This window comes from Myotis brandtii, unplaced genomic scaffold (assembly GCF_000412655.1).
Source record: "Myotis brandtii unplaced genomic scaffold, ASM41265v1 scaffold163, whole genome shotgun sequence".
NCBI classification, from domain to species: Eukaryota; Metazoa; Chordata; class Mammalia; order Chiroptera; family Vespertilionidae; genus Myotis; species Myotis brandtii.
Window position 1 is genome coordinate 740,249 of NW_005355962.1, and position 11,844 is coordinate 752,092.

The 11,844-nt window shown below is 36.9% G+C and overlaps 1 protein-coding gene across 1 annotated transcript in view; it reads left to right on the forward strand.

Moving 5' to 3' along the window:
* MANBA (mannosidase, beta A, lysosomal) overlaps positions 1 to 11,844 on the forward strand; it is a gene marked incomplete at its 5' end in the record, with an annotated part of 117,379 nt that overhangs the window by 64,731 nt on the left and 40,804 nt on the right. Inside the window, one exon of the mRNA XM_005862299.2 lies at positions 1,872 to 2,039. Coding sequence (XP_005862361.1) covers positions 1,872 to 2,039 — 168 coding nt within the window. The remainder of the gene's footprint in view (positions 1 to 1,871; positions 2,040 to 11,844) is intronic.

An 11,844-nucleotide genomic window follows, 5' to 3' on the forward strand; every position in this document is an offset into this window, starting at 1 on the left:
GCCAGTCTGGGTGAGGGGCTGAGGGCCGTTTTCAGGCTGGCCAAGTCCCCCCGGTGACGGAAGCTCCCAGCCTCTCCTTTTTTTCTTTTTTTAAAATTTTTTATTCTGGGATTTATTTACCTTCTATAATTGAAACTTTGTAGCCTTGAGAGGAGCTCAGAGCCGGCCAGGGCGGGCGGGAGGGAAAGCCTCCTGCTCGCTACAGCTCCTTGGCCATGGCCGGCTGAAAGCAGGTATCTGGGGTTTATTTATCTTCTATAATTGAAACTTTGTTGCTTTGAGTGGAGCTCAGAGCCGGCCGAGGCAGGTGGGAAGTTGCCTTCCTCCATCATTAGGGCAAACAAGTCTCCTGCTTGCTCCAGCTCCGTGGCTGCTGACTGCGATCTTGGTTGGGTTAATTTGCATATAGTCGCTCTGATTGGCTGGTGGGCGTGGCTTAAGGCACAGTGAAGGTACAGTCAATTAGCATCTTTGTCTTTTATTCGTGTAGATTGAATTTATTGGGGTGACATTGGTTAATAAAATTGTATAGGTTTCAGGTGTACAGTTCTATAATACATCTCTATATTGTGTTGTGTATTCACCACCCCAAGTCAAATCTCCTTCCATCACCATTTATCCTTCCTATACCCTCCTCCATCTCTCCCCACTTCCCTTTCCCTCTGGTAATCACCATACTATTGTCTGTGCCTGTGAATTTTGTTTGTTTGTTTATTTGTTTTCAGACCTCAATTCTGGAGGCTGGCAGGGTTTTAGATAGATTCAGTAACAGCCTTAGTTGATTTCTTAGGACATGACATTGATACTTCTTTCAGGTGACATCCTCTTGATGCCCTAATCTTTTTTTTTCTTTAGAATATTCCATATGTTTGTCTTCAACTTCCAGAGCATCTCTGGTACTCACTTGCTTTGTAAAACCCTCTCTAGTTCTTTCTTTTATTTTTTTAAAATATATTTTATTGATTTTTTGCAGAGAGGAAGGGAGAGGGATAGAGAGTTAGAAATATCGATGAGAGAGAAACATCGATCAGCTGCCTCCTGCACACCTCCTACTGGGGATGTGCCTGTAACTGAGGTACATGCCCTTGACCAGAATTGAACCTGGGACCTTTCAGTCCGCAGGCTGATGCTCTATCCACTGAGCCAAACCGGTTAGGGCCCCTCTCTAGTTCTTATGGGTTTTGACCTTGGTGGATGGGAACCTCATACCTCTTTCAGCCTAAGTTCTGCCTCATTGTATCTTCACTCAAAGCCCCAACTTGCTCTTGAGACAACTAACCCTGTAATTTAATGTAAGATGTCCTGCATTCTGTACTTCTTAGAACCTTGTTGTGGCCGAGTCAGATAATGCTGAGCTTGATTTATTTTTCATGTTTAATAAAAGAAATTATATTTTCTTCAGTGTTCGTACAGCAGAGAAGAGCAGCCTTACCTTATCAGTATTTAGAAAATCTAGATAAAAAGAATCTCAGAGATTTTAAAAAATGTATTCCCACAGGTAAAGTTATAGCCATTTTCTAATGGGCTTTGTCACATGTCAGAATTTATGTGCAGAGCTGGCCAGCCTGGCTCAGTAATTGAGCGTCGAGCTATGAACCAGGAGGTCATGTTTTGATTCCTGGTAGGGCACATGCCAAGGTTGTGGGCTCAATCCCCAATGTCGGGCATGCGGGAGGCAGCCAATCAGTGATTCTCTCCCATCATTGATGTTTCTATCTCTTCCTCTCCCTTCCTCTCTGAAATCAATAAAAATATATTTTAAAAATTTATGTGCAGAAATTCAGTGGCTATAATTTTATATTTATTATAGTTCTGAGTTTTTTTTTTATGTTGAGCATTTGAACATTATTTTATGTTTTCTTACATTTTAGATCAGGAGACTGAAATCTCATCCCTCCATCATCATATGGGGTGGAAATAATGAAAATGAAGCGGCGCTAATGATGAATTGGTATAGCATAGACTTCACATACCTCCCTACTTACATGAAAGATTATGTGAAACTGTACGTTGAAAACATCCGAGAGCTCGTTTTGGAAGTAAGTAATGGTTTTAATGCAGTAGAATTTAAGAACCTGTTTTAAAAATGGATCACTTTGAAATTTGGTATAATATATTTTTATACCCTTTATTTTAGGGCAACCTTCAACAATATCATTTTAATGCAGAGCAGTCCATTGTAATACTGCAGCCTGTGAAAGGATTCATGGGTTTTGGACTTCTTTAAGAACCAATGTATCTGTGGATCTCCCACACATACACCAATATTGTGTTTATAATTGAAGGTTGTCACAGACAATTTGGAGCCCATCCATGGAACCCCAATGGTTGTGAATCTATATATTAGATAATTATTGATATGCCACTTCTTTTCTTTTTAAAAAAATACATTAAGATAGTGAATTCTGTGAATTAATTTTCTAATGATAACCTGGTCCTGGTGTAAGCATTATGTAGTTAATAATGCTTTCTTCTTTTCCTTTATGCCAGATATAATTTGCTGATATTAATTAGAATTAAAAATATTAGTATTCACAAGTGAAATTGGTCTCTGGTAAGTATTATAAACTCAAATGTTTGAAGGAGCCAAATTTGTTTTTAAAAATTGAGTAGAGTAGAGGAGACACACAAAGAGAGAAGAGGAGCTGCGGCAATAGGAGAATGGATGTTGGATCTCATAACGTTTTTATTCAGCAAGCTGCTTCCAGCAGCTTTTTCATACAAACATCCAGTCTCAGTTTGTGATACGGACTTTCCTAAAATCTCTCGAAGGTTCACAAACCCTTTGCAGCGACTGGCCTTGGGGTGCTGTGCCCTTGGCCTAATGGCCCCAGGCAGCTGGCCTCAGTTAGAAGCTTAGCCTTTCCCAGGTACCTCCAAACCCAGCACAAGTGCCAACCACTTGTAGATAACTTGGCTTATTCAAGGTGGCCCCAGGCTGGGCACAGGCAGTAGCCAGAGAGGCCCCAAGTAAACACATGTTATGGCCAGCTTCAGACCACATCAGAGCACCACCGAATCACCCCCACAAATGACACACCCAAAGGGCAGACTTGGTGGGCATGCTAGCCTAGCTAAAGCAAATTCTGGTTTGAGGGTCAGCCCCTGCACTCCTCTGTAGTCACAGCCATTTCTCACAACCAATAAACTAAGAGTCAGTTCTTCCCATTGGCGTGCCAACAGAAATCAAGGCTTTACTACAACTGGAGCTGGACCCACACAAGGGACACACCTGTAGCATCCAGATAAGGTGACCAGGGAGCGTGCACTACTGGGCCCCACCAGATACCTCCTACATAAGGCCACTCTAGCAATACCAGGAAATGTAGCAGATGTACCTAATGGGGAGACAAAGAAACATCTCCCAAATGAGAGAATAGGAGAAATCGCCAGAGAAAGAGCTAAATAAAACGGAGACAAGCAAACTACCACATGTAGAGTTCAAAACACTGGTTATAAGATGCTCAATGAACTTAGGGGAAGAGTGGACAATATCAGTGAGAACTTTAACAAAGAGATGGGAAACATAAAAATGGAGATAGAAAACATAAAAAAGAACCATTTGGAAATTAAGAATACAACAACTGAAATCAATAGTAGATTAGATTACCCAGAGGATCAAATCAGAGATTTGGAAGACAAGGTAGCAGAAAGCAATCAATCAGAACAGAAAAAAAAAAAAGAATAGTTAAGGGGCCTCTGGGACAACATTAAGCATACCAACATTTGCAACAAAGGGGTACCAGAAGGAAAGATAGAGAGCAAGGAATTGAAAACCTATTTGAAGAAATAATGATGGAAAATTTCCCTAATCTGGCAAAGGAAAAAGACACCCAAGTCCAGGAAGTACATCTCAAACAAGATGTACCAAAAGAGGCCCACACCAAGACACATTATAATTAAAATGGCAGTTGTTAAAGGCAAAGAGATAATCTTAAAAGCAGCAAGAGAAAAGCAATTAGTTACTTACAAGGGAACTACTAAAAAAGACTGTCAGTTGATTTCTCAACAGAAACTTTGCAGGTCAGAAAGGATTGGCATGACATATTCCAAGTATTGAAAAGCAAGGACCTACAACTAAGATCACCCTACCCAACAAAGCTATCATTTATAATCAGAGCACAGATAAAGAGCTTCCCAGACAAGAAAAAACTAAAGGAGTTGATCACCACCAAACCAGTATTACAAGAATTGTTAAAGAGTCTTCATTAAGAAGAAGAAAAAGACCAAAATATGAATAATAAAATGGCAATAACTACATACCTATCAATAATTTAGATGCAAATGAATTAAATGTTTCAATCAAAAACATAGGGTGGATGAATGACAAGAAAACAAGACTCGTATATATGCTGCCTTCAAGAGACCCATTTCAAATCAAAAGACACACTCAGATTTAAAGTAAAGGGATGAAAAAAAGATATTTTATGCAAATGAAAACAAGATAAAAGCTGGGATAGCAATACATACATCAGGAAAAATATAAGACTTTAAAACAAAGGCTACAACAAGGGATAAGGAAGGACCCAGCAATCCCACTTCTAGATATTTATCCAAAGAAATCCAAAACACTAAATTGAAAAGAAAATGCACCCATATCTTTAATGAAACATTATTGACAATAGCCAAGGTATGGAAGCAACCTAAGTGTCCATTGATAGACAAATGGATAAAGAAGATATGGTACATATGTACAATGGAATATTATTCACCATAAAAAGAGTGAAATCTTGCTATTTGTGACAAAGTGGATGGATCTAGAGGGTATCATGCTAAGTGAAATAAGTCAGAAAGACAAATATATTACTTACATGTGGAATCTGAAATACAAAATAAATAAACAAACAGAAATAAACTCATCAATAGAGAACATTTTGATGGTTGCCAAATGAGAGCGGGTTGGGAAGATGAATAAAAAGGGGCAAGGATTAAGATGTGCAAATTAAGGAAAGGAAGAAGAAGGAGGAGAATAAAAAATATGAACAACAAAATGGCAATATATACATATCTATCGACAATTGTATCTAAAAATCAAACTAAATGAACAAGGAATCTAATGAACAAAATAAACTGATGAATAAAATAGAACCAGAGGCATAGAAACATGGAACAGACTGACAAATCTCAGAGGGAAGGAGAGGTGGGGAGCTATTAATCAAAGATCTTATATGCATATATGCATTACCTATGGACACAGACAATAGGGTGGTAAAGGCCTGGGGTGGGGCAGGAACCAGGTGGAGGGGGACAATGGGAGGAAAAAGGGGGACATCTGTAATATTCTCAACAATAAAGATTAAAAAAATGATGTGCAATTTGCCAGTTATAAAAACTGTTATGGGGATGTAAAGTACAACATAAAGAATAGAGTCAATAATATTGTAATAATTAGTATCGTGTCAGATGGGTATTAGACTTATCAAGGTGATCAGTTTGTAAGTTGTATAAATATCTAGTCACTATATGGTAGACCTGGAACTAATATAATATTGTATATCAACTATAATTAAAACTTAAAAATTATTTAAAAAATAAAATTATGTAAGTAAATGCTAAAGTAGAATTTGCTATCTGTATAATATATGAATATGTTGGTGTATGATATAAGGGGTAAATGTAGAGGAAAGGGCTGGTTCCCAGCTCCACTTAGGGCAGTTCTCTTTGCACCACTCTTTGTTTGACAGGCATAGCATACTTGTATTTACTACATGCGTATATAATCATATCTTAATACAAATTGGCCTTTTTTTTGCAGGTAGAGGAAACAGCATTTTTGTTTGTTTTTGAAGTAATGCCTTAAAAAATTTAACTTTTTAGAAACTGTAATGTTTATCATGTGATTTAATCATCTGATTGTATTTACAGTTTTAATCGTAATTAGATGTTTTAAGTATTTGCCTATATCCTGAAGCAATTCTATACAGGATATATTTAAAAGAATACTATATGATTTTGGCACCCAAATATGCCCAGTTGATGGCACTTTTCTATTTATGTGAAGAAACTTCAGTGGGATTACTTTAAAAACATAGGCTTAAGTTTTAGCTTTTCTGATATGCTAAGTCATGTATCATGAAGAATTTTTCTTTTCACAAAGTGTGGTGGTTTAAGCTTTAATTAATATTTATAGAACATTTGTTTTAGTCTTTTAACTCACAGTATTATGTTTTTCATATCTGAGGGATTTAAGAAATAGATTTTTATATCTGATGATTTTCATTTCATAGCTTAATTATTAAGTGGTCATGACTTCAAGTCCTTGCTGGGCCACTACATGTCTATGTAATCTTGGGCAAGTTACTGAATCTCCACTTTATTATTTATAAAATTGGGTTAACAATAGGCACTAACTATTAAGAGTTGTTATGTGGATTGAGTGAGTTAATGAATGGAAGGTGCATTACACAGACTTGGGCACATAGTAGACTTTTAATTAATGCTAGTCATCATTCTCATCCTTTGTTGGTTTTACTAAGCAAGCTAGGTCTTCAGATAGTTACAAACGTTAATGTCTAATATTAACACTACATTCTTGAACTTAAATATTTATTTGAAGATAGACAGGATTAAGTGCTATATAATCATTACTGTTATTTTTATGAAAGCATTAGACATTTAAGGAAAAAGACCATGACTGATCTATCCACACACTAATTGTAATAATTAGTTTCTTAATGATTTTTCCTAAAAAAAATAGTAATTCTCTTGGTTTATCTTATGGTATTTCTTGGTCTGAATAAGCATTTATGGTCATGACCTAGAGAGGGGCCATTTGATAGAGTAAAAATCAGGCCTTAAGATTAACTGATACAAAAATGGAAAGAAATCATAGTGCATCATCAAGAGCAAATATTTTTAGGGAGAGACTCATTAGTGATTTTACTGACTGGCTCATCTTATGGGGAGACAAAGAAACATCTCCCAAATGAGAGAATAGGAGAAATCGCCAGAGAAAGAGCTAAATAAAACGGAGACAAGCAAACTACCACATGTAGAGTTCAAAACACTGGTTATAAGATGCTCAATGAACTTAGGGGAAGAGTGGACAATATCAGTGAGAACTTTAACAAAGAGATGGGAAACATAAAAATGGAGATAGAAAACATAAAAAAGAACCATTTGGAAATTAAGAATACAACAACTGAAATCAATAGTAGATTAGATTACCCAGAGGATCAAATCAGAGATTTGGAAGACAAGGTAGCAGAAAGCAATCAATCAGAACAGAAAAAAAAAAAAGAATAGTTAAGGGGCCTCTGGGACAACATTAAGCATACCAACATTTGCAACAAAGGGGTACCAGAAGGAAAGATAGAGAGCAAGGAATTGAAAACCTATTTGAAGAAATAATGATGGAAAATTTCCCTAATCTGGCAAAGGAAAAAGACACCCAAGTCCAGGAAGTACATCTCAAACAAGATGTACCAAAAGAGGCCCACACCAAGACACATTATAATTAAAATGGCAGTTGTTAAAGGCAAAGAGATAATCTTAAAAGCAGCAAGAGAAAAGCAATTAGTTACTTACAAGGGAACTACTAAAAAAGACTGTCAGTTGATTTCTCAACAGAAACTTTGCAGGTCAGAAAGGATTGGCATGACATATTCCAAGTATTGAAAAGCAAGGACCTACAACTAAGATCACCCTACCCAACAAAGCTATCATTTATAATCAGAGCACAGATAAAGAGCTTCCCAGACAAGAAAAAACTAAAGGAGTTGATCACCACCAAACCAGTATTACAAGAATTGTTAAAGAGTCTTCATTAAGAAGAAGAAAAAGACCAAAATATGAATAATAAAATGGCAATAACTACATACCTATCAATAATTTAGATGCAAATGAATTAAATGTTTCAATCAAAAACATAGGGTGGATGAATGACAAGAAAACAAGACTCGTATATATGCTGCCTTCAAGAGACCCATTTCAAATCAAAAGACACACTCAGATTTAAAGTAAAGGGATGAAAAAAAGATATTTTATGCAAATGAAAACAAGATAAAAGCTGGGATAGCAATACATACATCAGGAAAAATGTAAGACTTTAAAACAAAGGCTACAACAAGGGACAAGGAAGGACCCAGCAATCCCACTTCTAGATATTTATCCAAAGAAATCCAAAACACTAAATTGAAAAGAAAATGCACCCATATCTTTAATGAAACAATATTGACAATAGCCAAGGTATGGAAGCAACCTAAGTGTCCATTGATAGACAAATGGATAAAGAAGATATGGTACATATGTACAATGGAATATTATTCACCATAAAAAGAGTGAAATCTTGCTATTTGTGACAAAGTGGATGGATCTAGAGGGTATCATGCTAAGTGAAATAAGTCAGAAAGACAAATATATTACTTACATGTGGAATCTAAAATACAAAATAAATAAACAAACAGAAATAAACTCATCAATAGAGAACATTTTGATGGTTGCCAAATGAGAGCGGGTTGGGAAGATGAATAAAAAGGGGCAAGGATTAAGATGTGCAAATTAAGGAAAGGAAGAAGAAGGAGGAGAATAAAAAATATGAACAACAAAATGGCAATATATACATATCTATCGACAATTGTATCTAAAAATCAAACTAAATGAACAAGGAATCTAATGAACAAAATAAACTGATGAATAAAATAGAACCAGAGGCATAGAAACATGGAATAGACTGACAAATCTCAGAGGGAAGGAGAGGTGGGGAGCTATTAATCAAAGATCTTATATGCATATATGCATTACCTATGGACACAGACAATAGGGTGGTAAAGGCCTGGGGTGGGGCAGGAACCAGGTGGAGGGGGACAATGGGAGGAAAAAGGGGGACATCTGTAATATTCTCAACAATAAAGATTAAAAAAATGATGTGCAATTTGCCAGTTATAAAAACTGTTATGGGGATGTAAAGTACAACATAAAGAATAGAGTCAATAATATTGTAATAATTAGTATCGTGTCAGATGGGTATTAGACTTATCAAGGTGATCAGTTTGTAAGTTGTATAAATATCTAGTCACTATATGGTAGACCTGGAACTAATATAATATTATATATCAACTATAATTAAAACTTAAAAATTATTTAAAAAATAAAATTATGTAAGTAAATGCTAAAGTAGAATTTGCTATCTGTTTAATATATGAATATGTTGGTGTATGATATAAGGGGTAAATGTAGAGGAAAGGGCTGGTTCCCAGCTCCACTTAGGGCAGTTCTCTTTGCACCACTCTTTGTTTGACAGGCATAGCATACTTGTATTTACTACATGCGTATATAATCATATCTTAATACAAATTGGCCTTTTTTTTGCAGGTAGAGGAAACAGCATTTTTGTTTGTTTTTGAAGTAATGCCTTAAAAAATTTAACTTTTTAGAAACTGTAATGTTTATCATGTGATTTAATCATCTGATTGTATTTACAGTTTTAATCGTAATTAGATGTTTTAAGTATTTGCCTATATCCTGAAGCAATTCTATACAGGATATATTTAAAAGAATACTATATGATTTTGGCACCCAAATATGCCCAGTTGATGGCACTTTTCTATTTATGTGAAGAAACTTCAGTGGGATTACTTTAAAAACATAGGCTTAAGTTTTAGCTTTTCTGATATGCTAAGTCATGTATCATGAAGAATTTTTCTTTTCACAAAGTGTGGTGGTTTAAGCTTTAATTAATATTTATAGAACATTTGTTTTAGTCTTTTAACTCACAGTATTATGTTTTTCATATCTGAGGGATTTAAGAAATAGATTTTTATATCTGATGATTTTCATTTCATAGCTTAATTATTAAGTGGTCATGACTTCAAGTCCTTGCTGGGCCACTACATGTCTATGTAATCTTGGGCAAGTTACTGAATCTCCACTTTATTATTTATAAAATTGGGTTAACAATAGGCACTAACTATTAAGAGTTGTTATGTGGATTGAGTGAGTTAATGAATGGAAGGTGCATTACACAGACTTGGGCACATAGTAGACTTTTAATTAATGCTAGTCATCATTCTCATCCTTTGTTGGTTTTACTAAGCAAGCTAGGTCTTCAGATAGTTACAAACGTTAATGTCTAATATTAACACTACATTCTTGAACTTAAATATTTATTTGAAGATAGACAGTATTAAGTGCTATATAATCATTACTGTTATTTTTATGAAAGCATTAGACATTTAAGGAAAAAGACCATGACTGATCTATCCACACACTAATTGTAATAATTAGTTTCCTAATGATTTTTCCTAAAAAAATAGTAATTCTCTTGGTTTATCTTATGGTACTTCTTGGTCTGAATAAGCATTTATGGTCATGACCTAGAGAGGGGCCATTTGATAGAGTAAAAATCAGGCCTTAAGATTAACTGATACAAAAATGGAAAGAAATCATAGTGCATCATCAAGAGCAAATATTTTTAGGGAGAGACTCATTAGTGATTTTACTGACTGGCTCATCTTACCAAATTTTCAAGAATCTGGAGGAATGGGATCGGGGGCGGGGGGGGGGGGGGCAATCAGTCAAGCTTGATTGATTAAGGCCAATTGATTGGCCTTCTCCAATTTTACTTCAAAGCCATTATAACAGAATATTGTTTAAAATTTAAGAGTACCTACAATCTTACCATGTGTTTTTATGTTTTAAATTCAACTACCATCTGCTGCATATGTATTACGAGGAGCAAAGCCTCCTTCCCAATGCTGTGGGGAAACTTTTCCTCCTGGGCTTCCAGTCTGTGCTCAGGGGAAACATGGGAAGAATTACAGGGCAGAATGAAAGAAGTGCTATAAAAAATGTAGTGCCAGCATGGTGGGAACTATGTGAAAGACCATCATTTATATTTTTACTGGAGGCCCGGTGCACGAAAATTCATGCACTCGGGGGGTGGTCCCTCAGCCTGATCTGTGCCCTCTCACAGCCCAGGAGCCCTTGGGGGATGTCCACCTGCTGGCTTAGGCCTGCTCCCCAGGGGATCAGGCCTAAGCTGGCAGTCAGATACCCCTCTGGCAGCCCGGGAGCCCTCGGGGGATGTCTGACTGCTGGCTTAGGCCTGCTGTCCCTGGGGAGCAGGCCTCAGCCCGGGACTCAGGGGATGTCTGACTGCTGGCTTAGGCCTGCTCTCCCCGGGGAGCAGGCCTAAGCTGCAGTCAGACATCCTTAGCGCTGCTAAGGAGGTGGGAGAGGCTCCCTCCACCACCGCTGCACTAGCAGCTGTCAGCCCAGCTGTGGCTGAGCGGAGCTCCCCCTGTGGGAGTGCACTGACTACCAGGGGGCAGCTCCTGCGTTGAGCATCTGCCCCCTGGTGGTCAGTGAGTGTCATAGCAACCAGTTGTTCTTGTCGTTCCACCATTAGGGTCAATTTGCATATTACCCTTTTATTATATAGGATTTTTTAAAGACCATCATTTTTAAATGGAAGGATCTAGGAAGGCTTTTTTTTTTTAATATATTGATTTTTTACAGAGAGGAAGGTAGAGGGATAGAGAAACCAAGGTACATGCCCTTGACTGGAATCAAACCTGGGACCTTTCAGTCTGCAGGCTGACGCTCTATCCACTGAGCCAAACTGGTTAGGGTGGAAGGCTTTTAAGTAAAAGGTGACATTCAAACCAAGCCTTAAAGGTGGAGTAGAATGTGAGGCAAAGGATTATTCAGTAGGTGTTTTAGGCCATAAAACAATGTGAATAAAAGTAAAAAGTTGTAGGAAGCAGCATGCAGTGCCCACTGCTTGAAGCAAAGGATTCCTGATTTGGTGTTGGAAAGTCAAAAATAGAAAAGTCAGTTGGGAAACAAATCTTTTTTTTTTTTTAATATATTTTATTGATTTCTTACAGAGAGGAAGGGAGAGGA